We start from the raw sequence: 27,084 nt of genomic DNA on the forward strand, positions 1-27,084 counted from the left end.
GCGCTCTGGCATTCAAACCACCTCGCATGGGATGGTAAAACCTGATGAGAAGCGTGGCTTGGTCTGTGCCGCGTGCTGTCATGAGCATCTGCTCTGCTCTTTGGACCCTCCTTGGCTGGGTAGAAGGATGAAGCCCCGGCTGGTGCCCAGAGGAGATGCGCTGACCTCCTCCCTCCGGGTCCTGCGTGGGGTTTGCAAGTCCAAGGCTGGTTTAGGAACTGTTGGAGCTGCTGTCGGGCGGGGGGGTGTGAGTCGGCTCTGGCCTCTCTTCCTAGTGCCACATCAGTGCGTGAATCACAGAATCACAGAATGGTGGGGGTCAGAAGGGCCCTCTGTGGGTCACCCAGCCCAACCCTCCTGCTGAAGCAGGGTCACCTACAGCAGGTTGTAGAGGACCTTGACCAGGCAGGGCTGGAATATCTCCAGAGAAGGAGACTCCACAGCCCCTCTGGGCAGCCTGGGCCAGGGCTCCGTCACCCTCAGAGGGAAGAAGTTCTTCCTCGGGTTCAGCTGGAACTTCCCAGGCTTCAGTTTGTGCCCGTTGCCCCTTGTCCTGTCGCTGGGCACCACTGCAAAGAGTCTGGCCCCGTCCTCCTGACCCCCACCCTGCAGATATTTAGAGGCATTTCGAAGGTCCCCTCTCAGCCTTCTCTTCTCCAGGCTGAACAAGCCCAGCTCCCTCAGCCTCTCCTCGTAGCAGAGATGCTCCAGTCCCCTCCTCATCCTTGCAGCCCTGCGCTGGACTCTCACCAGTAGCTCCTCATCTTTCTTGAACTGGGGAGCCCAGAACTGGAGAGAGTACTCCAGATGAGGCCTCACTAGGGCAGTGTAGAGGGGAAAGCTGCTTGGCAAACTCAATCGTAAAGCTGTTTGGTTTTTTTAATTAAAAAATGGTAAAATTACTTTTAGCTGGGATTAGCTCCCTGATCTGGTTTACTGCTTTGCCAGCACGCGTCGTTGCGTGGCCGGGAGGAAGGGAGCTGGGCCGAAGGCGCGGGACCATCCTTCAGCGTCAGCACGGGCACTTGCGCTCGCACAAGTTTGATGTTTTCACAGAATCACAGAATGGCAGGGGTTGGAAGGGACCTCTGTGGATCATCTAGTCCAACCCCCTGTTGAAGCAGGGTCACCTACAGCAGGCTGCACAGGACCTTGTCCAGGCGGGGCTGGAATATCTCCAGAGAAGGAGACTGCACAACCTCCCTGGGCAGCCTGGGCCAGTGCTCCGTCACCCTCAGAGGGAAGAAGTTCTTCCTCGGGTTCAGCTGGAACTTCCCAGGCTTCAGTTTGTGCCCATTGCCCCTTGTCCTGTCGCTGGGCACCACTGCAAAGAGCTTGTCATTTGAGACAAATGGGGTTTCTTGACAGTAAGTTAAGGAAAATACCTTGTCTAAGTTGAGTAGCTGGTCGTGTTGGCTTGAACACGGCCGTGTTTTCCTATACAAGTGCTGAGAGCTCCTCCTTGTAGGCCCGGCGTGCTGCCCGTGGAAGCGGGAGCTGGCTCAGCTGGGCTCTGCCCCGGGCAGGGTGGCTGGCGGAGCGCTGTGTTTTGGGGGCTTCCTCGTGGGGCTGCTGCGCGCGGGGCTGGCACCCTGACCTCTCCAGTGTTTGCTCTCCAGCTGCGCTGCCGTTTGTCCTCTTGTTGGGAGCCGGTGACCTGCGCCAGACCCACACCGCGTTGCTGCCTGGCCCACGCTGTCCTCTGGCTCATGAAGGGCAGACCCTACTGCAGGCATTAACTCAAATATTAATTATGTTTCCACAAATCTCAAGTACTTACTGGGAGCTTAAGATTGTCTATACTTGAGAGAAGTATATATGTGCAAAGATGACAACTTTCTAGTATTTTGCATCTGAATGGGTCAGTACTGGGCCCAGTCTTGTTCAACTTCTTCATCAACGACCTGGATGAAGAGTTAGAGTGTACCCTCAGCCAGTTTGCTGATGACACCAAACTGGGAGGAGTGGTGGATACCCCGGCAGGCTGTGCTGCCATCCAGCGAGACCTGGGCAGGCTGGAGAGCTGGGCAGAGAGGAACCTGATGGGGTTCAACAAGGGCAAGGGCAGGGTCCTGCACCTGGGGAGGAACAACCCCAGGCACCAGTACAGGCTGGGGCTGAGCTGCTGGAGAGCAGCTCTGCGGAGAGGGACTGGGAGTGCTGGGGGACGACAGGGTGACCATGAGCCAGCAGTGTGCCCTGGGTGCCAAGAAGGCCAATGGGATCCTGGGGTGCATGAGGAGGAGTGTGGGCAGCAGGGCGAGGGAGGTTCTCCTCCCCCTCTGCTCTGCCCTGGGGAGGCCCCATCTGGAGTACTGTGTCCAGTGCTGGGCTCCCCAGGTCAAGAAAGATGAGGAGCTACTGGAGAGAGTCCAGCGGAGGGCTGCGAGGATGAGGAGGGGACTGGAGCATCTCTGCTACGAGGAGAGGCTGAGGGAGCTGGGCTTGTTCAGCCTGGAGAAGAGGAGGCTGCGAGGGGACCTTCGAAATGCCTCTAAATATCTGCAGGGTGGGGGTCAGGAGGACGGGGCCAGACTCTTTCCAGTGGTGCCCAGCGACAGGACAAGGGGCAACGGGCACAAACTGAAGCCTGGGAAGTTCCAGCTGAACCCGAGGAAGAACTTCTTCCCTCCGAGGGTGCCGGAGCCCTGGCCCAGGCTGCCCAGGGAGGCTGTGGAGTCTCCTTCTCTGGAGATATTCCAGCCCCGCCTGGCCGCGGTGCTGTGCCCCCTGCTCTGGGTGACCCTGCTTGGGCAGGGGGTTGGGCTGGGTGACCCACAGAGGTCCCTGCCAACCCCGACCATGCTGTTATTCTGTGACCCATGTGACACACTGCCGTCCCAAACGCTGCCTACGATGACAGCGTGCAGTGGCATTTAATGGCACTTGGCTTCTAATAACATGGAATATCCATAACTTCTTGACCTTGTTTCTGGTTAAAACCTTGACTAGCATTTGGCTAATTGGATGAGTAGAAAAGATTGTAATCTAGGTCAAGTCCCTCAGTCCCCTCCTCGCTCCTCTCGCTGCCGCCGCAGTGAAATGGTGTTTTGCCCAGCGCGCTGCTGCGCGGTGACTGGCTGGGAAGGAATTTCACATACGCTTGGTTTTTTATAGCTGACCCACTTCTCCGTGAAAGGTTTGCGTTGCATGAAGATGACTCCTTGCTGGAGGAGTGTGTGAGGGAGTTTGCAGCTATGGCTGGCTGCTGCAGCTGGAATTCTCCTCCTGGAAGGGAATGGCCAGGAGGTGAGAGGTCCATGCTGGACACCAGGCTGAGATGCAACCTGGTGAGCAGGGATTGCTGCCTGGCCCCCAGAGCGTGCGGGGGACTGAGCTGATAACTCCTCGACTTGCTGTGGATTGGTGGCTTTTAAGAAGTTTAAATTCTGTTTCCAGAAAGAAGCCCAAGTGTACGTTTACAGCATTGGGCTCCCCAGTTCTCATCCTTCCTTTTAGGCAAGAAAATAATCGATAGCAAGAATTCCAAAGTGCATTTTTTACCAAAACGTGCTGAAAGCATTAATGGTGAGAGGGGACCTTCGAAATGCCTCTAAATATCTGCAGGGTGGGGGTCAGGAGGACGGGGCCAGACTCTTTGCAGTGGTGCCCAGCGACAGGACAAGGGGCAACGGGCACAAACTGAAGCCTGGGAAGCTCCAGCTGAACCCGAGGAAGAACTTCTTCCCTCTGAGGGTGACGGAGCCCTGGCCCAGGCTGCCCAGGGAGGCTGTGGAGTCTCCTTCTCTGGAGATATTCAAGACCCACCTGGACAAGGTCCTGTGCAGCCTGCTGTAGGTGACCCTGCTTGGGCAGGAGGGTTGGACTAGATGACCCACAGAGGTCCCTGCCAACCCCGACTATTCTGTGATTCTGTGACCGAGATGCTCTTTTATACCCAGTCCTGGAGAATCTCTTGCTTGAACCTTGATGGACAGGTTGCTGTTAAAAAAAAAATCAATAATAAAAAACACCACCCAACAACAAAAAACTCAAACCAACCAAAAAAAAAAAAAACCCCAACCAAAACCAAAAAACCCAAAACCAAACAAAAAGCCCAACCAGAATCTTCCCTGAGGCTTTTATCCCACGTCATTTTGAGTACTGGCACGATGTACGCTCACAGTACCACGGGCAGAACTTCATCTGATCACACAGAGCTTTCTGAAGCTGGAACGTGCAGCCAGCTCTGACTTCTGGCAAAGGACGAGCCGCGAAAAACCTTCTCAGTGTGTTCTTCTCAGTGTCGCTGGGTACAGGTCCTTTGTACGGGCAGGCCTGGGGGAGGGGGTGTCTTTTTTTAGTTCCCTTAACGAGGGTTTCAGCTCCTGCGTTCATGAATGATTCATCGCAGCCTGCGAAGGAGCTGCTTGCCCGTGGTGGAGCTGCCTTGCGGTGCGGTGCATGCTAATGTGGTGCCCCGGGAGCGCTCCGAAGCCCTTGGCTCGCCTTCAGCCTTGGGACGTTTTGACCAGGAGCCAGCAGCGTGCCCTGGGTGCCAAGAAGGCCGATGGGATCCTGGGGTGCATGAGGAGGAGTGTGGGCAGCAGGGCGAGGGAGGTTCTCCTCCCCCTCTGCTCTGCCCTGGGGAGGCCCCATCTGCAGTGCTGTGTCCAGTGCTGGGCTCCCCAGTTCAAGAGAGATGAGGAGCTACTGGAGAGAGCCCAGCGGAGGGCTACGAGGATGAGGAGGGGACTGGAGCATCTCTCCTGCGAGGAGAGGCTGAGGGAGCTGGGCTTGTTCAGCCTGGAGAAGAGAAGGCTGCGAGGGGACCTTCGAAATGCCTCTAAATATCTGCAGGGTGGGGGTCAGGAGGACGGGGCCAGACTCTTTCCAGTGGTGCCCAGCGACAGGACAAGGGGCAACGGGCACAAACTGAAGCTTGGGAAGTTCCAGCTGAAGCCGAGGAAGAACTTCTTCCCTCTGAGGGTGCCGGAGCCCTGGCCCAGGCTGCCCAGGGAGGCTGTGGAGTCTCCTTCTCTGGAGATATTCCAGCCCCGCCTGGCCGCGGTGCTGTGCCCCCTGCTCTGGGTGACCCTGCTTGGGCAGGGGGTTGGGCTGGGGGACCCACAGAGGTCCCTGCCCACCCCTGACCATGCTGAGATTGTGTCCCCTCTTGCCAGTGCTCGTAAATCAGTGATATCTGGGACACGGGGACAGACTGAGCCGCTTGGAAGAGCAGAGGCTCTCAGCGGGTTCTGCTGGAGGCTCTGTGCCGGTGCGGGGGGCTGGTGCTGGTGGGGGGCTCTCGCTTTGCTGGCTCCACTCGGTGTAGCTGCCTGCCTTGCTGCTGGGATGTAGTGCTCCACGTTTAGTTGCTGGTGGCATGAATAAATTTTCTCACATCATAAATACTCTGAGTGTAAGAAGACTGCCTCACTTCCAAGATATGAAATTGGGAAATCGCTTTCTCTTCTGATGACCGTGTGTTCTTGGAAACCTTCGCAGGAACCAGGACAGCTTCAGGGCACAAAGCAACGTGTACTATAAAATAGATAACTCTGTTAGTGGTTTTTGTTAACAGTGAGCCAAGTAGAATATTTCAACACCTAAGGCGGCGTAATTTGAGCATCAGCGACACCATCTCACGTACGCGCCTTCACCTGTATTGGACGCTGAGGCTTTTCGGTGTTAATAACTGAGCTCAAATAGGGAGGCTTTTCTCAGCACTCAGTGTTGGCACTTCACAGAATCACAGACTGTTCGGGGTTGGCAGGGACCTCTGTGGGTCACCCACCCAACCCCCTGCCCAAGCAGGGTCACCCAGAGCAGGGGGCACAGCACCGCGGCCAGGCGGGGCTGGAATATCTCCAGAGAAGGAGACTCCCCAGCCCCTCTGGGCAGCCTGGGCCAGGGCTCCGGCACCCTCAGAGGGAAGAAGTTCTTCCTCGGGTTCAGACGGACACTTGCTGCTTTGTTCTTTGGGTTCAGCTTGGCTTATGCTGAGCGTAGCACCAAGGTAGCTTATAAATCCTGACTGAATTTTACAGTGCCTCACGAATTCAGTTCTGTGGCAGATAGTAGTCGTAGTTTGCTTTATTTATTTACACACAGTAACTAAAAAAGGATTCAAGTGAAAGATCTGACAGGGAATTACGGGGGCAGAAGAGAGAGGGGAAGCTAACTAAGGTGCATCTGGTTTTTTTTGAGTCTCTTTAATCTCCGTGAACCTGGTTCTTCTGGATCAGCTTGTACAGCAGCCTGGAGTTATTACCGCATCGGAAGGTGTGAACTGCTCTGCTTATCTAAGTAGGCTGAGAGTTAGTATTCACCAAGTTCCTTAAAGTGCAGGAGGTGACAGCTGGCACCAGGAAAGTGCAAATTCATCTTGGTCCCATGTACCCAAAGCTAGTCCGTTGATAGGTTTCACCTGTGGTGGTGGGTACCCAGCACGATAGACTTTGGTCCTGCAGAGCAGGGTTAGCTCGAGTGAGCAGAACCACAGTGAGCCCCAACAGCCATGGAGCAACGCCTGGGTTCATGCCACCGGGCTGGCGTGGCCTCTGCGCCGCCTCCTCGAAGGCACCCATGGACGAGAGCGTGCCGGTCGTGTCCCGGCGTGCGGAGCAGCCCTGCTGTGGGGTGGCTCGCGTGGATTTGCGTGCTCGTTGCCCCTGGTCGGGGTGCTCGCAGAGCTTGGCATGCTGCTTGGAGTTATTGGATGGGGCTCTGCGTGCCCCTGGAGACGGTGGCACCGGTGACTCCGAGTCCCCCGACCGCTTCCTCGGTGGGTTGTCCAACCTCTTTATTACTGGTGTGTCCTGAGGGCTGGTCTGGGGTTGCACAGGAGATACATCAGGCCACCCCAAACAAGTCTCTTGATTCTCCTTCGAGCTTTCTGCTGTTAGGAGAAGCCACGGCTGCTCAGCCAGAAAAGTTGTTTTTCTGGATGAGCCTGTCTAGACCGAGTCTAAGCATCGGGTGTGTTTCCCAAGTCTTGGACCCTGCTGGTGGTTTTGTTCTGTTTAAACCATACCCAACTGCTTAGTGTTCACGGGATAAAATGTTTTCAGTGACCCAGAAGCCATCAGACAGTGACCTGTTCCTCTTCGTGCTTTTGCAACAGCGCGGTATTTGATTTTCCCTCCTTAGATCTAGTCTTGAACTTGCAGATGATGAAAGGGTTTTCGGTGCCCGTTTCAGGGGATGGGAGCAGGGAGCCTGCGGAGCCTTTGCTGCGGTTGTGCTTTACGTGTTGAAGTTACAGGTAACCGTTCAGACTAAAATCTGTAGAACTTGTACTTTTCTTCCTCACCATAACTTGCTTTATTTTCTATTAGACTTACAACTTCATGTTAGTTTTTACAACATTCTGAGGTGAAGGCAGCATGTGAATACTAAGCTTTTTGCATTTTTTTTTTTCCCCTCCCTTGGCACGCGTTTGCATCCTTCTGAAGGGTGGGTGTCAGGAGGATGGGGCCAAGCTCTTTTCAGTGGTGCCCAGTGACAGGACAAGGGGCAATGGGCACAAACTGAAGCCTGGGAAGTTCCGTCTGAACCCGAGGAAGAACTTCTTCCCTCTGAGGGTGACGGAGCCCTGGCCCAGGCTGCCCAGGGAGGCTGTGGAGTCTCCTTCTCTGGAGATATTCCAGCCCCGCCTGGACAAGGTCCTGTGCAGCCTGCTCTGGGTGACCCTGCTTCGGCAGGGGGATTGGACTAGATGACCCACAGAGGTCCCTTCCAACCCCTACTATTCTGTGATTCTGTGATTCTGTGATTCTTCTCCCACCTCCCGATGTTTTCGGTTATCTTAAGTGAAAGTCCGAGATCCCTTCGTGCTGTGTGGCTGGTTAAATTCTGTTTCTGTCCTATGAGGAATGTCTACATTGCCTGGTCAAATCTATCGCAAGAGTGTCTGGGCAGTAGACAGTAACAGATGGCTAAGGAAAATTCTTTAGAAAAAAAAGGCAAGTGTGGAGTGATTCTTGGTTTGGGTTGGGTTTTTTTCGCTCAAAATATTCTCCAGCTGTCTTTGAGTGAAGTTCCTAAACCGAAGGGGTTCACCTCGTCTTACCGTGTTCTGGAGTTGGCCGTGCTTTGCCGTGCGTTGTGTAGCACTCGCCAAAGCCTGTGGGAAGTGGTTCGCAGCTCGGCTTGGGAAATGCCTCCTGTGGATTTAACCTGCTCGGCTAGAAAGCACGAGGAACATCATAGTACGTGGTGATGCTTAACCTCAGGCCTTCATTGACTAAATCGTCTTCTTTTGATCACGAGGAAGGTCTATGCCGTAGAATCACCCAGTAATTGAGGTTGAAACGGACTGCTGGAGACTGTCTAGTCCACCCACTATAAAGCAGGGTTCCTAGGACGTTGTCCAGTCCAAGGGTGGAGACTCTGCCACTGCCGTAGGCAACCTCTACCAGTGTTTGACCACTGTCAGAATAATAATAATAATTTAAAAAAAAAAGCTAACCACCACAGTCAACTTGCGCCTGTTGCCTCGTGTCCTTTTGATGGATACCACACTGCAGAGGCGTGGTTTTCTCTACAGCCTCCCATCAGGTGCTTATACATGTTGATAAGATTCCCCAGGGCCTTGTCTTCTCCAGCCTAAGCAATCCCAGCTCTCTCAGTTCCCCTGCATAATAGATGCTCCAGTCCCTTAAAATTCCCCATCTGCAGTGCTGTGTCCAGTGCTGGGCTCCCCAGTTCAAGAGAGATGAGGAGCTACTGGAGAGAGTCCAGCGGAGGGCTGCGAGGATGAGGAGGGGACTGGAGCATCTCTCCTGCGAGGAGAGGCTGAGGGAGCTGGGCTTGTTCAGCCTGGAGAAGAGAAGGCTGAGAGGGGACCTTCGAAATGCCTCTAAATATCTGCAGGGTGGGGGTCAGGAGGACGGGGCCAGACTCTTTCCAGTGGTGCCCAGCGACAGGACAAGGGGCAATGGGCACAAACTGAAGCAGAGGAAGCTCCAGCTGAACCCGAGGAAGAACTTCTTCCCTCTGAGGGTGACGGAGCCCTGGCCCAGGCTGCCCAGAGGGGCTGTGGAGTCTCCTTCTCTGGAGATATTCCAGCCCCGCCTGGCTGCGGTGCTGTGCCCCCTGCTCTGGGTGACCCTGCTTGGGCAGGGGCTTGGGCTGGGTGACCCCAGAGGGCCCTGCCAGCCCCGACCATGCTGGGATTCTGTATGCTGCACAGCCTGTCAACAGGGAAATTCAGTCTGGGAATCTCTTTCTGCAGAGTCACTTGTAGGGTTTCATACTGCGTGTGGTGATGGTTTGTTTTCTGGCTAAGGACACAAGTCAGGACTCAAGGGCTGCTGCGCCGGGCACGGGTCGGAAGCGGAGTGTTCAGAAGGAAACAAGGCACTTGCTGCCCATCCCCCAGCACAGATACTGCTTGCAATACCCAAATGACGTCTAGGAGCTGGCGTCTTCCCGCAGAAGTCTTCGGCATCTCTCCATCCAGTGCTCTGAATTCTACTTTTGCATCTTAGCCCTCTTGAAAGGGAGGCGAGTGGCCTCGGGCGCTGGCGTGGCGTGGGCTGGGGAAGGGGGGAGGGTGTTTGACAACCTGAGGTAGGGAGCATTTTTGTAGCCCATATTTACAAACTTTAACGCTGAACAGTGTGCAGAGATTTTCAAATAACCCTTACAGTGATAAACCCCAAATTTCCTTAAACTTCTTAACTACTGATCAGTTTGGTAAGTCTTGGTTTCAACTTTGCGAATGTGAAGGATGTGGTTTTGGGAAGTTTGATATCTGAGGGACCTCTGAAGCATTTCCAAGCAATGGTGGTGAAGCCACCCTGTTACTGTGGAGCATTGATTTCTCCAAGAAGCATTATCTACGGGCAGTGCGTTTGAAATAAAATTTGGGAATTGCACTTCAAATAAGCCCTTTAGCCAGACTTCTGGAGTCTCTTTGCTCCTTATATTCTCCAGATGGAAGGGATGCTAATGAGATGTGAGGAGGCCAGTAGCTCTTCCTTGCTTGTATCCTTGGAGATGTCCAGACCATTAAATGTAATCTTCTTCTCATTCTGCAAATGAGTAACTTCCTCTCCATCTGCTTTTGCTTGCCAGGTCCTGGAGAAATATCCTAATACACCTATGAGCCATAAAGAGATCCTTCAAGTTATCCAGAAAGAAGGACTTAAGGAAATCAGGTGAGTGGAGTACCCATACCAGTAAAATGCAGTCACACTTTGGTTCCAGCTTAGCTTAGTTTACTGTTACCCCCCATCTCCTAAGTGTTTTTGGGACTGAAACGTTACGTACCTGCAGAACTGGAGTCTGGGTCCCGTTTGCAAACAAGCTCTCAAGGCTTCATCAAGAAAGCTAGATTAATTAGTAGTCATGTTTTATTTCCAGGTATGAGCTGCATGCCTCTTGTGTAAGATAAACTAGACCTGATCAGGTAGTTCAGACTCCAGGTGCGGAAGTAAACTTCACTACTTTTTATTTTGTCTTTACAAAAAAACCCCAGGAATAGTCAGTTTAATGGAAATGACCTAACCCAAAACGTAGAGCTGTCTCAGAAGGAAGAAAGCAGCCTTGCTTCCAAATCCTTATGTAGAAAACATTGTCTCATGCTATTTTCTTTAGTATTAACTGGAGTGGTGTGTGGTTCTGCTTTGGAGGCCTCCCTGTTGCCCCCAGGGAGCAGCCTGAGTGCTGGGCCAAGGAGGACGCCAGCTCGGGTGATGCTGGTCGGCTTCAGAAAGACAGAGCGGCTCGGATGGCCGCTCTTGAGCTGCTGTTACCCTAGCTGAGATCTGGAGCCCGTGCTTGTATGTTCTGCCCAGAGATGGACGGGTGTTGGTGAGGTGGGGAGCAACTGTCCATGGGAAGTACAAAGTATTTATACTTCAGTTTTCTAAGAGCAAAGAAAAAGAGGACTGGATGTGCCAGTTCATCTCGTTTGGAATCTCTCGGCTTTTGGAATCTCCTCTGGAGATATTCCAGCCCCGCCTGGCCACGGTGCTGTGCCCCCTGCTCTGGGTGACCCTGCTTCGACAAGGGGTTGGGCTGGGGGATCTCCATAGGTCCCTGCCAACCCCTGCCATGCTGTGAGGCTGTAAATGAAATGGCCATCCTGAATTTGAGTTTATTATGTTTTCCACTCCATTTTGCTGGTTTAATACAGCAATCCATCTGCTTGGGCAGAAATATTCAAGGGCCCAAGTATAGATATTCTGCTATCGATAACGAGATCTTCCATTCAAGCTGTGGACAACACAAAGGTGGTTTGCTTTCTGGAAAAGTCAGTTTATGTAAAAGGAAACCAAATGCACTCATTTAGCTCTCGCAGAGGTTTCAGAAGGGCAGAATCATAGAACCATGGAATCATTAAGGTTGGAAAAGATCTCGAAGAACATCAAGTCCAACCATGAACCCAACACCCCCACGCCTGCTAAACCATGTCCCCAAGTGCCACATCCACATGGTTTTTGAACCCCTCCAGGGATGGGGACTCACCCACTGCCCTGGGCAGCCTGGGCCAAGGCCTGACCACTCTTGCAGGAAAGAAATTTTTCCTCATATCTAATCTGAACCTGCCCTGACGCAACTTGAGGCAGTTTAGTTCCTGCCCTGATGATGCTTTGGGGCAGTTCTACATTCAGTCGGATCAAAGATTCCATCTGAACATGAGGAAGAACTTCTTCCCTCTGAGGGTGACGGAGCCCTGGAACAGGCTGCCCAGGGAGGCTGTGGAGTCTCCTTCTCTGGAGATATTCAAGACCCACCTGGACAAGGTCCTGTGCCCCCTGCTCTGGGTGACCCTGCTTGGGCAGGGGGTTGGAGTAGATGACCCACAGAGGTCCCTTCCAACCCCTACTATTCTGTGGTTCTGTGATTCCATATAATCCTTCTCAAACTCGGGTCATTCTTTTAGAGTTCATTTGCGGATTTAACCTGAGCTGATAGTAAGTTGTTTTCCTCTCTAAAAGATCTGCTGCTGAGCATCAGGGCAGTGCAGACCCCTCAGCATCTGAAATCCCGGATGATGCTTGTGGGAGCAGTGAGATGTGAAACTCAGTTTCTCTGGTTTGACTGTCCTGTAGTGACTGAGCCACGCTGGGACGCTCCGCAGTGGTCTTTCCCTTAAATGTTAGGTTGATGTGGTAAAACTTTATTTAGATGACGACCTAAAAGGTTGTCAGTTCTTCAACAATTCCATTCCAGTTAGTGCCATAATGTCTTCAGGGCTGGAGTGGGCTTCTGATAAGTGATAGCCTGTGACTAGATGGGCTTAACACAAATCAGCATTCATTAGAGGAAGAACCACGTTAGCGAGGGCGTGAAAGCTGTCAGAGGAGCCTGTGGAGCTCACCAGTGCTGGGTGGCCTGGAGATGACAGGCAGCTGCCAGACGCCCGGCGTGGGGGAATGGTGTGTGGGGCTGCAGGCAGGACACGGGCTCTCCTGCTGGCGTCGGCGTCGAGGCAGTGGAGGGTTTTGAATCGTTTCTCAGTGTGGTTTGCTTTTAATGAACAAAACTGCAAATTTCTTTGGCAGCGATCTATTTCCACAAACTACAGAATCTTTCAACTCTGTCAGTTTTGACTGCAGTGTGGGTTGTTTATTTCTTTTTTTTTTTTTTAAATTCAGCATCTATTGCCTCAAATCCTTAAGATACGCCTAACTTTTCAAAATCTCTGATTTCCAGAAAGAAAATAATATTAGAAGTGACGAATTGCTTTCCTGTGGATGCGCTGAAATGAGGCAGAGAGAAGGGGGAGCCCAGCTAGAATCCAGCAGTCATTTTTCTGTGTGGCTGCGCAGCCAGTCCCTCTCCCTCTCGCTCTCTTTGAGGGTTGGACAGATGACCCACAGAGGTCCCTTCCAACCCCTACCATTCTGTGATTCTGTGATTCTCTCGTGGTTGCTGGCACGGGCTGCTTGAGGACACTTGAGGGCATGGCGGAAGAGTCGCGAGGGCTCGGAGCGCTGGGGCTGTTGTAGAGGACTGGGAATTGCAGGGAAGAAGGGAGGCAGGTGAGGTGAGTGTGGGGAAAAAAATAGGCACAGTGATTTCTGCTACGGGCAGGACAAGCTGATGTTTTTGGATGGGGCTAGGTCTTTCATAAGATGGAGGGGTTTGTGTAGCAATGCAGAAACCTGGGGTGATACTGGCTCACTATCTTACCTGTATTTATAATTTTATCCTAGTACTCGGTAGTGTTAATCACGAGATTTTTCAAGGTCGACCCAGGATCAGCTCCCTGAGGTGTTACTTCTGGAGACCTGGGGCGTCCTGAAGCTGGAGCTGCACTCTGGGTGTGATCTGTCACCCGAATTTTCTCAGTTTGCCTGTTCTGACAGGCTGCTGATCCCGTGAGATCCTTTCCTACCAGGTCACTGCTTGCAAACTGCAGAAATAAAATACATGTGGATAAATAGGCGATGAACTGGCAGTGTAACCGTAGCTGGCTCTGAGATTTGTCCAGCATCCTCTGTTGCCTTATCTCTGTTGGCAGCGTAGCTTGGGGATGACTGAGCGCCTTGTAACGCTCTTATACCCTCACCCGAGGCTTTGAAGATGCACGGGATGACGGTGTAAACCCACGCAACGCCAGCTGTGAAAGTTCCCTCGGCTTGAATGCTTGGGGTGGGTGGGCACCAGGAGTAGGCAACAGAGAATCAGGTTTGTTTGATAAATAGCTTTTTAAATCAAAATTGTTAACTTGTCAATTAATCTTCATTAATCTCCTTGGGCATGTTAAAATCAGAGTAAGAGTATCTGAAGAGTTAGCGTCTTTGGAAGATACCTTTGGTAGGCTCCTCTGTTCATAGCCATGAATGTTCTCTTTTTCTTGGACTTTATAGGGGACACTGTGTAAAATACAAGCTTGTGAAGCTCTGGCCAAAACCATGAATTTTTTGCCCAAACACCGATTAAGCAAGGAAAAGCATCTAAACACTAGCTCAGTCTCGGTGAAAATGCAAACAGACGCGGCGCTGTGGCTGCTTTTACTGCAAGTATTCATGGAACTTCTACCATACACCAAAACAAACTCTGAAACAACTCTTTTGGGGGGAAGTATAGAAGCCACAGTCCCTTTTTTGCTGGTCCTAGTGGGATTAAAGTATGTCATCAACAGTTTGGTTTCAAGTTTTAGCTGCCCTCCAGGCAGTGGCTAATTTATGCTTCTCGTTGGCAAGTTGGTCCTTCCAAAATCCTCGAAAGATGCTCTGCAAGTCCATCTCGGAGCATCCTTGAGGAGGGAGCAGAATTACCGTGGGAGAATATTTGATAGTCCATGTGATAATTTCTTGAGGGTAAGCGCATCCAGAGTTTGGCCTTCATCCTTAATGTCAGTAGTCAAAATGCTAGGGAAACAACTTCTCGCTGTGCAGTCTGCTTCTTGTCTCCTTTTAACGAGGACCTGGGCATTGGCAGCTTGGAATTGTCTGTATGTTGAAGAAGAAGTGTTTTTACTGGTGAGCTCAAATTCTGAGGAAGGGAAGCAGCACAGGTCAGAGCAACCTTCACGGCATTGCTCTTAAAAGGGCCCCAGGCTGCTTGGCATGCTGGTGAGCTCATCTTGAGTGCTTCCTCGCTCTCCTCTGGTCATCTGAGCTGGTGGCTGAGAAATCCCTGTTCAGGCAGGACCCGAGAGGGGAAGGGGCTCGAGGCAGCGATGGGACCGGCTGCAGGCTGGAGTTTTCCCCTTGCGTGCGCTGCTTCCCGATTCCTTGTGACAACAGGGAGCTGGCACACTGGGAATCACAGAATCATTATTAAGGTTGGAAAAGACCTCCAAGATCATCAAGTCCAACTGTGAACCCATCACCACCATTGCCTGCTAAACCGTGTCCCGGCGTGCCACGTGGACATGTTTTTGAACACGGGAAATATCATGCCGAAGTGAGAAAGCCAATCTGAAGCTGCTTTTCCTGCCGCTGTCCTGTGGGGAGCCTGGCAGGAGTTGGGTAGAGGAGGTGGGACGGCTGGAGGACCTGCCGGCGGTGCTTCGGGGTGGCCCTGCAGCAGGGTATCCTCAAGAGGACGCTTGGGTTCCCGTAGTGTTCTCTGACCTTCATCACCACATAGCTTCTCAAATACAGAGTAAGCACACCAATAAGGTGGTTTTTTTCTTCCTAGAGACAGAGACTGTCATATGGAGCATCTTCGTGTGGCAGGAGCAAGCTTTTCCATGCAGGTGTCGTGTTGACCAGCCGGTGCTCTGTACGAGAGGCGTTTGGAGGCGTGGGCAGCAAGCGCTCTGCCCCGTGGGACTTGTCCCTGAGGGAACTGCAGGGAAAACCTTTCAGTTTGTCACCTGTGCCCGTACAGCCTTCCCTGAAGGCTCCATCTGCGTCGGAGGACGTGATGGGTTGCTTTGGTGACAGCCCCTGAGGCCTGGGCGTCACGGCCCCTCGCCTGCCCTGTGCCACAGGACCCTGTCAGGATGGGATGTCCCTCCAGCCATGGAGGGGTGCCTGGCAGGACGCTGGGCAGCTTGGTTCATTTTACAACATTAATTTGTTCAAGTAAAGCTTTCCACCACGTCTTGAAATAATGTGGACGATCACGTTTGTCTGGCGATGGCTGTGGCGTCCCACAGCGAGGAGGTCAGGTGACACGTTCGTTGCCAAAGCTGTGTTGTCCACCTTTCTGTGTAGACTGTGTAAAGTATTTGAAATTATGCTTTGCTTTGGCAGTCCCTAGGTAACCGTACCAGGAAACTTCTCCCCCTTGAGCCCTTTGTCCAGCAGTACGTTGCGAGCTGCCGTGTCCAACGCTGCTGTCCGTAACCCGGTGGTTGGCTTTTCTGGGCAGCGTTCACCGCTGTCAGTAGCTGCTGTGGAGCCGGGTGCTTTGTGGAGGTACGCAGCGGTGGACGGAGAGGCAACGAATGCACGTTGCAAGGTGGGAAATGCTGATTAGAATATGAGGGGGAAGGTTATTTTTCACCTTAAAGGAGATAAAACACCAGAGCGGGACCAGGGAGGGTTGTGTGACCTGCACTTCTGGGTGTTGTCTACCTCGACTTCGGCAAGGCTTTCGACACAGTCTCCCATCACATCCTCCTAGGGAAGCTCAGGAAGTGTGGGCTGGATGAGTGGTTGGTGAGGTGGATTGAGAACTGGCTGAATGGCAGAGCTCAGAGGGTTGGCATCAGTGGCGCCGAGTCTGGTTGGAGGCTGGTGACTAGTGGTGTCCCCAGGGGTCAGTACTGGGCCCAGTCTGGTTTAACTTCTTCATCAATGACCTGGATGAAGAGTTAGAGTGTACCCTCAGCAAGTTTGCTGATGACACCAAACTGGGAGGAGTGGTGGGTACCCCAGCAGGCTGTGCTGCCATCCAGCGAGCCCTGGACAGGCTGGAGAGTTGGGCAGAGAGGAACCTGATGAGGTTCACCAAGGACAAGGGCAGGGTCCTGCACCTGGGGAGGAACAACCCCAGGCACCAGGACAGGCTGGGGCTGAGCTGCTGGAGAGCGGCTGTGCGGAGAGGGGGATTGGAGTGGGTGACCCACTGAGGTCCCTGCCAGCCCCGAACATTCTGTGATTTCTGTGAGATGTTTATCCAGAGGGTGGTAGGGCGGGGGCATCCCCACTGCTTAGTTAGGATCCACGGCAGTCGGGTTACCTCAAACCTCTCTGCTCTTCCTAGCTAGATCATCTTCATTGAGCTGGAATGGACGGGCTTTATAAAATGTCCATGAAGGCGTTGCTGAGCTCCTGGGGCTGTCCCATGCTGGGATGCTGGGGCTCCTTCCCGACGTTTTGCCGATAGGAAAGGGGCATCGTTTGGAAGCAGGTGCCTTAGGGCCAGCCTTACGGACACGCACGTTTTGATTGCAAGACTCTCCTGCAGCGTCGCTGCGAGCCTTCAGGAGAAGGGGCTGGCAGCAGAGAAGGCCGGTAAACGCCGGCACGATAAACTCTGGCAATTTGTTCCCTTTAGTCAGCTGAAAGTTGGATTTGGCTTTTTCTGGAGAAAACAAACAGTTACCAACTTACATTTGTGACTGAAGACCACCAGAACGTGGTATTCACTTTGAGACCTTCATGACATCTTTATGTCTAAGTGGGATCTGTGTGTGAAGTCTCTGGTGTAAAGCACAGGTCAGAGCTATTTTTGGTCAAACGGCTGTTGAGTATTAGTCATCGTGACAGTTACAGATTAATATTTAACGAGGCTAGCGGTGTGTTCGGTGAGGGCTTCTTCTGGATGCTCGTGACTATCCTCTTGTTCAAGATTTTTTGCTCTGGATCAGGCAGGGACTCCCTGCCAGGGTTTTTCCTGAAGCAAGGAAGAGCTGGAAATGCAAGTTCACCCCCCTGAACACCACCAGCTCCGGGCCAGCGTGTCTCTTGGTTCCGTACCGTGAAGTTCACCCCCTTGAACGCCACCAGCTCAGGGCCAGCGTGTCTCTTGGTTCCATACCGTGAAGTTCACCCCCTTGAACACCACCAGCTCCGGGCCAGCGTGTCTCTTGGTTCCGTACCGTGAAGTTCACCCCCTTGAACACCACCAGCTCAGGGCCAGCGTGTCTCTTGGTTCCATACCGTGAAGTTCACCCCCTTGAACACCACCAGCTCCGGGCCAGCGTGTCTCTTGGTTCCATACCGTGAAGTTCACCCCCTTGAACACCACCAGCTCCGGGCCAGCGTGTCTCTTGGTTCCATACCGTGAAGTTCACCCCCTTGAACACCACCAGCTCAGGGCCAGTGTGTCTCTTGGTTCCATACCATGAAGTTCACCCCCTTGAACGCCACCAGCTCCCGGCCAGCGTGTCTCTTGGTTCCGTACCGTGAAGTTCACCCCCTTGAATGCCACCAGCTCAGGGCCAACGTGTCTCTTGGTTCTCTACCGTGTCCGTACCATGAAGTTCACCCCCTTGAACACCACCAGCTCCGGGCCAGCGTGTCTCTTGGTTCCGTACCATGAAGTTCACCCCCTTGAACGCCACCAGCTCAGGGCCAGCGTGTCTCTTGGTTCCGTACCATGAAGTTCACCCCCTTGAACACCACCAGCTCAGGGCCAGCGTGTCTCTTGGTTCCATGCCGTGAAGTTCACCCCCTTGAACACCACCAGCTCCGGGCCAGCGTGTCTCTTGGTTCCATGCCGTGAAGTTCACCCCCTTGAACACCACCAGCTCAGGGCCAGTGTGTCTCTTGGTTCCATACCGTGAAGTTCACCCCCTTGAATGCCACCAGCTCAGGGCCAGCGTGTCTCTTGGTTCAATACCGTGAAGTTCACCCCCTTGAACACCACCAGCTCAGGGCCAGTGTGTCTCTTGGTTCCATACCATGAAGTTCACCCCCTTGAACACCACCAGCTCAGGGCCAGCGTGTCTCTTGGTTTCATACCGTGAAGTTCACCCCCTTGAACGCCACCAGCTCAGGGCCAGCGTGTCTCTTGGTTCCATACCGTGAAGTTCACCCCCTTGAACACCACCAGCTCCGGGCCAGCGTGTCTCTTGGTTCCATACCGTGAAGTTCACCCCCTTGAACACCACCAGCTCCGGGCCAGCGTGTCTCTTGGTTCCATACCGTGAAGTTCACCCCCTTGAACACCACCAGCTCAGGGCCAGTGTGTCTCTTGGTTCCATACCATGAAGTTCACCCCCTTGAACGCCACCAGCTCCGGGCCAGCGTGTCTCTTGGTTCCGTACCGTGAAGTTCACCCCCTTGAATGCCACCAGCTCAGGGCCAACGTGTCTCTTGGTTCTCTACCGTGTCCGTACCATGAAGTTCACCCCCTTGAACACCACCAGCTCCGGGCCAGCGTGTCTCTTGGTTCCGTACCATGAAGTTCACCCCCTTGAACGCCACCAGCTCAGGGCCAGCGTGTCTCTTGGTTCCGTACCATGAAGTTCACCCCCTTGAATGCCACCAGCTCAGGGCCAGCGTGTCTCTTGGTTCCGTACCATGAAGTTCACCCCCTTGAACGCCACCAGCTCCGGGCCAGCGTGTCTCTTGGTTCCATGCCGTGAAGTTCACCCCCTTGAACACCACCAGCTCAGGGCCAGTGTGTCTCTTGGTTCCATACCGTGAAGTTCACCCCCTTGAATGCCACCAGCTCAGGGCCAGCGTGTCTCTTGGTTCAATACCGTGAAGTTCACCCCCTTGAACACCACCAGCTCAGGGCCAGTGTGTCTCTTGGTTCCGTACCATGAAGTTCACCCCCTTGAACACCACCAGCTCAGGGCCAGCGTGTCTCTTGGTTCTCTACCACGTCCATACTGTGAAGTTCACCCCCTTGAACGCCACCAGCTCAGGGCCAGCGTGTCTCTTGGTTCTCTAACGCGGACCTTTGGCTCCTCTGACCCTGCCGCAGCCTGCAGCGCAGCAGATCTTGCTGTCTCCTCAACACCAAACGACGCGTCGGTTCCCACCGCGTGGAGGCCGTTAGCGGGGGCGAGGAGGAGCGTGGCGTGTGACGAGCCCCGCAGGAATCGCGCGGTTTGACTCGCCCTGCTAGGAAAGGCGAGAGCCGGGGGCTGGAAAATACCCGGATTTAGGGTTTCTCTCCAGAGTGGTTCTGTAGCAGAAATAAAAGGAGGGGGGAACCCAAAAACTCTGAAATTTTAGCTCTGTAGCCCGAAAGCCTTAGAGGAAGGTGCTTTTGTCTGGATTCCTCCTTCAATATCAGAAAATGCTGATTTCTGCTCACATCCCTGAGGGACTGGGCAGCACACGAACAGGTATCTCGCCTGCGGACACTGTGGTGGGGTGGAGCTGACACAAAGCTGGGAGGAGTGGTGGGTGTACACCACCAGGCTCTGCTGCCATCCAGCGAGACCTGGGCAGGCTGGAGAGCTGGGCAGAGAGGAACCTGATGAGGTTCAACAAGGGCAAGGGCAGGGTCCTGCCCCTGGGGAGGAACAACCCCAGGCACCAGTACAGGCTGGGGCTGAGCTGCTGGAGAGCAGCTCTGCGGAGAGGGAGCTGGGTGTCCTGGTGGAGGACAGGGTGACCATGAGCCAGCAGCGTGCCCTGGCTGCCAAGAAGGCCAATGGGATCCTGGGGTGCATGAGGAGGAGTGTGGGCAGCAGGGCGAGGGAGGTTCTCCTCCCCCTCTGCTCTGCCCTGGTGAGGCCCCATCTGCAGTGCTGTGTCCAGTGCTGGGCTCCCCAGTTCAAGAAAGATGAGGAGCTACTGGAGAGAGTCCAGCGGAGGGCTACGAGGATGAGGAGGGGACTGGAGCATCTCTCCTACGAGGAGAGGCTGAGGGAGCTGGGCTTGTTCAGCCTGGAGAAGAGAAGGCTGCGAGGGGACCTTCGAAATGCCTCTAAATATCTGCAGGGTGGGGGTCAGGAGGACGGGGCCAGACTCTTTGCAGTGGTGCCCAGCGACAGGACAAGGGGCAACGGGCACAAACTGGAGCCTGGGAAGCTCCAGCTGAACCCGAGGAAGAACTTCTTCCCTCTGAGGGTGCCGGAGCCCTGGCCCAGGCTGCCCAGGGAGGCTGTGGAGTCTCCTTCTCTGGAGATATTCCAGCCCCGCCTGGCCGCGGTGCTGTGCCCCCTGCTCTGGGTGACCCTGCTTGGGCAGGGGGTTGGGTGGGTGACCCACAGAGGTCCCTGCCCACCCCTGCCGTGCTGGGATTCTGTGGGTGCTGTGCACCCGAAGGCGCTGTGTGCGCCTGCGAGCAGTGTCCGGGAAAGGCAGACAGCCTCTGCCCGGGGGCTTTAATCTTCCCCAGGCCTCGGCACGCGACGTCGGAGCCCGCTGATGTTCCTGCGGCTCAGGTTCGGGTGTCGTGACAGACTGGGGGTTAAAGCTACAACAAAAGTGCAGGTTTGGGGGGTGCCTACAAGCTCTGTGGGGTCCTCGGGGCTGCTCTTCGCCCCCGAGTGCCCGGCTCGGGGTGCGGCTCCCTCCCAGCTCGCTGTGCTCGCCGGCTGCGCTCCCCTTGCATCTTGCACAGGTTCCCCTGATCTTCAAATGCTGGTCTGCAAAAATCAGCTTTACGGCGTGAAACACCTCCCCTGCCCCCGGCCCCGCTGCTGTGCGGGTATTTCGGTGAGGGTGGGGGCAGTGGCGTATTAATTTGCATTATTAATGACGTGGCGAGACCGTGGGTTCCCTGTGGAGATGATGAAGCAGCGCGGGCTCGTTCCCGCACCGTAGCTGTCGGCTTCGGTAAACTGCTGGAAGCCTGTCCAGCTCCTCGGGGTTGCAGGGCTGGTGTAGTACCCGGAGTTGTGAGCTGTGAGTAGCGCTGAGGGTGTGGGGAAGGAGAAGAGAAGGACGTTTCCTGCACGTGGGAGGTTTCCAGTGGGTCCACCTGACTTCTCCAAGAAGCTCCTGAAGCGGTGCAGGTCGAACGCAACGCCCGGGGAGGGCCCTGGGGTTGGTAGGTGCATGGTGGCTCTGAAAGGGCTACGAGGATGAGGAGGGGACTGGAGCATCTCTCCTGCGAGGAGAGGCTGAGGGAGCTGGGCTTGTTCAGCCTGGAGAAGAGAAGGCTGCGAGGGGACCTTCGAAATGCCTCTAAATATCTGCAGGGTGGGGGTCAGGAGGACGGGGCCAGACTCTTTCCAGTGGTGCCCAGCGACAGGACAAGGGGCAACGGGCACAAAGTGAAGCCTGGGAAGCTCCAGCTGAAGCCGAGGAAGAACTTCTTCCCTCTGAGGGTGCCGGAGCCCTGGCCCAGGCTGCCCAGAGGGGCTGTGGAGTCTCCTTCTCTGGAGGTATTCAAGCCCTGCCTGGACAAGGTCTTGTGCAGCCTGCTCTGGGTGACCCTGCTTCGGCAGGAGGGTTGGACTAGATGACCCACAGAGGTCCCTTCCAACCCCTACTACTCTGTGATTCTGTGAAAACAAGCTGAAAAAACCTGCCGGGTCTGCATCGTCCTCCCCTGGGTCTGGTTGGTGTCACCTGGCCGCGGCGTGATGGCAGCAGACCTGCCCCAAACTGGGAAAACTGGGTGCTGGTGGCTGGGGGGGAGGGCTCGTCTTAATGCCTGTGGAGAATTGTTTTGCTCAAGTTCTTAAAGGGGTGTTTCTCTCCTTTTTTTGGGTTGCACTCCAACTCCAGAAGGTAAGAACCACTGCTGATTGTTCTAAAGCTGCTCTCCTCTAATTAACGCAAGCTGCCGAGGCCCGAATTAAGAGCGACGTCTGGTTTCACCCAGACTTAGCAACGATAGCCTGGCCGGTGGCGATGCTTCTGTGGCCGTGTCCGCCCCTTCCCCGCATGCTGTTTGCATCGGCGCGACGCAACCCGGGGCCGGCGGTGTCCGTGCAGCCCGCGGCGCGTCCGGCTGCCGGCGCGCGGTGCCTCGCTGACTAACCCGGGCTGCGGGGAGCGGGCTGCTTGCGCTGCATGCTCGGGGTTTGTGCATCTTCTGCCTCGGGGACGGGCCAGGGCCGAGCAAAAGTTAATGCGTAAAATGAGCTGCTTTTCGAAATCCTGAATGTGGGTAACGTGCTGGAGGGCGGCACGGTGGTGTCTGCTCGCAGCGTCTCCCTGCTTGGCTGCTTCCCTAGATCTGAAACTGTCCTTTTTGAAAAGCATCGTGTTTGAATGTACTAATAAACAGCAAGCTGTTTGTGTGGGTGTCTGATTCAGATGGGAAGGGGGGGAGAAGGGGATGCTCGAAAGAACAAAGTGGCAAAAACCCCTCACCCTCGGCCGCGGTCCGGTCCCTGTGGGCGTTTTCACGTCGCCATGAGGGAAGACGCTCGCTCCAGCATCTTAAGCTCCCGTTGGGAGCAGAAGGCAGTAATTAACTCTTCCCGGGTGTCGAGGTTGCTGGGTGCTCCGGCCCCGAGCTGGTGTGAGACCGGTGAGTTCCCAGCTGTGTTCCTGTGCCCAGCAGCGGCGGCCGCTGCTCGTCTGCGGGAGCCTTTTCTCCTTCCCCTCTGCTCTGCCCTGGGGAGGCCCCATCTGCAGTGCTGGGTCCAGTGCTGGGCTCCCCAGTTCAAGAAAGATGAGGAGCTACTGGAGAGAGTCCAGCGGAGGGCTGCGAGGATGAGGAGGGGACTGGAGCATCTCTCCTGCGAGGAGAGGCTGAGGGAGCTGGGCTTGTTCAGCCTGGAGAAGAGAAGGCTGAGAGGGGACCTTCGAAATGCCTCTAAATATCTGCAGGGTGGGGGTCAGGAGGACGGGGCCAGACTCTTTGCAGTGGTGCCCAGCGACAGGACAAGGGGCAACGGGCACAAACTGAGGCACAGGAAGTTCCGTCTGAACATGAGGAAGAACTTCTTCCCTCTGAGGGTGATGGAGCCCTGGCCCAGGCTGCCCAGAGGGGCTGTGGAGTCTCCTTCTCTGGAGATATTCCAGACCCGCCTGGACAAGGTCCTCTGCAGCCTGCTGTAGGTGACCCTGCTTGGGCAGGGGGGTTGGACTGGGTGACCCACAGAGGGCCCTGCCCACCCCTGACCATGCTGTGATTCTGTGATCCCCGGGAGCTGTACGGTGGGGAAGGGGCCCTGCTCCGCAGGGGGTCCTGCAGCAGGAGCTCGGCTGGGCCCACCACGCTGCTGTGCATGCGTGGAGAAATACCACAATACCTCTGAGCCAAGTCAAAAATGGAGCTTTAATAGAAAGGAATCTTTAGATAGGTAAATACACCTTGCGCGACGCGCTGAGGGCGAGGTTTTGAAGTTCAAATATATCGCTGCTGCAAAATTTCAGTCCAGCAGCCCATCCACACGCGGCCAAACGGAAGCAACGTGGCCACACTTTGTTTTCTTTGGAGCGGGGACACGTCAGCTCGGTCGCTGTGGTCCCCAGAGCCGGGCTGCTGGGACGGGACGCTGCTGGCTGCAGAGGAAGAGCTGCCTCAGAGCCTTCCTCCCCTGCAGCGGCGCGGAGCCCAGAGCCCTCGGCTCAGCCTCGCGGCCCCGTTTTCCTGTGCGGTCTGAGGAAGCTTTGAATTTAATGTGGGGTTTAAAATGTCGTGGTTTAAGGGTGGCTTAAATTTGGCAGTCGTCAGAAGGAAGGTTTGGTATGTACGTGTCTGTCTGAAACGTCACGCGGCCAGGGAAATTCTTGGGGGGGTGAGAGCTCAGGAGATGGATTTCTTCTTACGCCGTGGGCTGGCCTTACAGCTACCTCTGAACTGCAAAAAGGATTATTACACTCCTTTAGCCCTTCCAGGGGTCCAATAAAATAAGTGAAGAACGTGCCTGTTCTGCAGGCAGCGGGGCTGTTGCTTGCTGCTGATCACCTTGAGATCAATTTTCTGATTTGTTAATGAAATGGAAGATGTGAAAAATGAAATTTTCCAAATAGAATAGGTACTTAGGAGCTACCAAAAGCCTTTTTTAGTCAACAAGGTACAAAATTTGGGGGGCTGGACTAGATGACCCACAGCGGTCCCTTCCAACCCTGAACATCCTGTGATTCTGTGAAAATATTTCACGTAGCAGCCATGGGTTTGCAAGCATAAACAGGTTGATAAGTTCCAGTAAATCTGTTAGATTGGTGGTTTTTAACTGGGAGGTCAGTGTGAGAAGGCAATCATTACTAAACCACTATTTTCAGTGGAAAGCAGCCCTGCTGAGCACAGCACCAGGATCATGGGATGAATCATAGAATGCAATATATAATACTAGATAATATGCAATAGCCTGAGAGCGGTTGGGCACGGAGCTGGTGACCGAAATGGCCGCTTGACCGGCACTGGGCGCTTGCCCCAACGCAGCGTAAAGGAAAATATCCGTGATGCTGTGGTTTAAAAGTTAAAGCGTTTCTGTTCAGGGCTACGAGGATGAGGAGGGGATTGGAGCATCTCTGCTACGAGGAGAGGCTGAGGGAGCTGGGCTTGTTCAGCCTGGAGAAGAGAAGGCTGCGAGGGGACCTTCGAAATGCCTCTAAATATCTGCAGGGTGGGGGTCAGGAGGACGGGGCCAGACTCTTTGCAGTGGTGCCCAGCGACAGGACAAGGGGCAACGGGCACAAACTGAAGCCTGGGAAGCTCCAGCTGAACCCGAGGAAGAACTTCTTCCCTCTGAGGGTGCCGGAGCCCTGGCCCAGGCTGCCCAGGGAGGCAGTGGAGTCTCCTTCTCTGGAGATATTCCAGCCCCGCCTGGCCGCGGTGCTGTGCCCCCTGCTCTGGGTGACCCTGCTTGGGCAGGGGGTTGGGCTGGGTGACCCACAGAGGGCCCTGCCAACCCCAACCATGCTGGGATTCTGTCAGCCTCTGGCCTCTGTGAGAATTAGCTGCGGGGAGGTGATGGAGGGCGGCTGGTGGAAGCGGTTTCTTCGGGTTTCTTTGGGAGAATTTGGTGTTGGTGAGCGTGGATACACCTTTCTCCTTTCTCCTCCCACCCTGGCCGTGCGCGTGGTGCAGAGAGCTGTCGAGCCGGTTGGCTGTAGGGCACTGGTAGAGCAGGAGCCTGCAGTGAGAGTGTCCTTGGGAGCGGTGGTGGAATTCTGGCCTCTCTGAACAGAGAAGGTTTGTCCACCTGCTCCTCAGACCTCTCATCTGCAAGCCAAGAACCACAGCTTGAGCTTATTTGAAGCCCAGGGTGGTTGGTGACCATGATGACCACAAATCTGGGGAATGTTTCAGATCAGAAGCTTTAGGACTGGAGTTAGCCTTGATCTTGTACAGATGCGATCATTTCCCGTAAGGGGACGTGAAGGAGCGTGGCAGTTGCGGACCAGCCACGTCGTAGTCTTGCTGAGCTCCACTTCACCTTTTCTGAAGGCAGAATCCTGTTCTGAGACCTCCAGAATGCCTTGTGTGTTAGCGGTCGCGTCGGCGGAGGCTGATGGTCAGCGGTGCTGGAGACCAGCTGTGGCTCCGGGTGGGGTGGAAGGGGTGGAAGGGAGACGGTGGGTAACGGCGCGTCTGGGGCGGGCGGGCGCTCATCTGGCCCTTCACCTGCTTCCCCAAGTGCTGGGTCTGAGGTGGAACGGTGGGAACAGCCGGATGGGGCTGATCATCCGCTCTGTTCCTGGCAAGTGGAGGAGATGGCCTTCATTATTGAATAAAAGAAAAGGCACTAAAAGAAATGGCGTGAGAACATCTGGTTCCTGAGGCTGGCTTTGGGCAGCCACTGCGTTGAAACCAACGGGAGGTGGGCTGGCTGCAGGACACGGGTAGCTGCAAGAAGCAGCAAGTGACTGCTGGGGGTTTCTGAGCAAAGGGGCAGCAAGGAACAAGCGTGGGGTGAAACCTCTCCATTCAGAGGAGAAGGCGGCTCATCTCCGAGCAGGAAGGTAACCGCAGCGTCCCTGCATGGTTCTGGTGGTAGCCAACTGCCCAAAGGTTCCTGCGGGAAGGGTTGGAGTGCGTGTGAGTACTCGCTCATAGAGGCAGAAAGGATGTAATATGACGTGAAGACCACGCACCTTATACCCAAACCCAACCCTTTTTTTAAGAAAAAAGTTGGGTGGGACTTGTCAACTGATTTTTACCTTCTAAATGTTGGACGATGAGCTTTGTGAAAGACTAGAAGAGCGTGATGTTTGTGCCAGCTTTCTAGAAGAGCCTGTAGAGGAGGGCACGTAACTATAGATGGGTAAACATGAGAAAAAAAAACAAATCAAAAATTAAAAATAAATAAAAAGATAAATCAAGAAATTAAACAATGGAATCAGTTGAGCAGGAGCAGCGTAGGTGCCAGACCAGCACCGCTTTCATAAGGATAGATCCTGCCAAGGCTTCATTCCTTGGGGAGCTTCCAACGCACAGCTCTGCCTGGACTTCTGTAAAATGCCCGGCTCGACATTGATATTCTGCTCTGATACAGCTTCGAAGGAGAACGTGCTCGGTCGGCTCCAGGGCAGGTACGTGGCAGAGCTCTCCTCGCTGCCCCAGGGCTCCATGGGCCTGAGAACGCTTTGGTGCGGTCCGTGCTGTTGGACGTGCTGTCAGTGAGCGTGTGAAATCACCCCAGTAACCTCCTGGATGCAGTGGTGGGAGGGATGAGGACGCGTCGCGATGGGAGGAGGACAGGCACATCGTGTATACTGCCAGGTACAGCTGGCCCCGTATGAAACAGATCTGCAGGCGGGTCGTGCACAGTGCTTGCAGGCAGGAATGGCATCTGGGAGCCAAGCCTGGAGAGAGTCCAGCGCAGGGCTGCGAGGATGAGGAGGGGACTGGAGCATCTCTCCTACGAGGAGAGGCTGAGGGAGCTGGGCTTGTTCAGCCTGGAGAAGAGAAGGCTGAGAGGGGACCTTGGAAATGCCTCTAAATATCTGCAGGGTGGGGGTCAGGAGG

General features: G+C 54.5%; 1 protein-coding gene across 1 annotated transcript in view; it reads left to right on the forward strand.

Annotated features, from left to right (window-relative positions):
• Nucleotides 1–27,084, forward strand: part of ASXL2 (ASXL transcriptional regulator 2) — a 113,413-nt gene that overhangs the window by 18,337 nt on the left and 67,992 nt on the right. The window contains exon 2 of the mRNA XM_075415132.1: nucleotides 10,024–10,106. Coding sequence (XP_075271247.1) covers nucleotides 10,024–10,106 — 83 coding nt within the window. The remainder of the gene's footprint in view (nucleotides 1–10,023; nucleotides 10,107–27,084) is intronic.

This window comes from Opisthocomus hoazin, chromosome 2 (genome assembly GCF_030867145.1).
Source record: "Opisthocomus hoazin isolate bOpiHoa1 chromosome 2, bOpiHoa1.hap1, whole genome shotgun sequence".
Taxonomy (NCBI): domain Eukaryota; kingdom Metazoa; phylum Chordata; class Aves; order Opisthocomiformes; family Opisthocomidae; genus Opisthocomus; species Opisthocomus hoazin.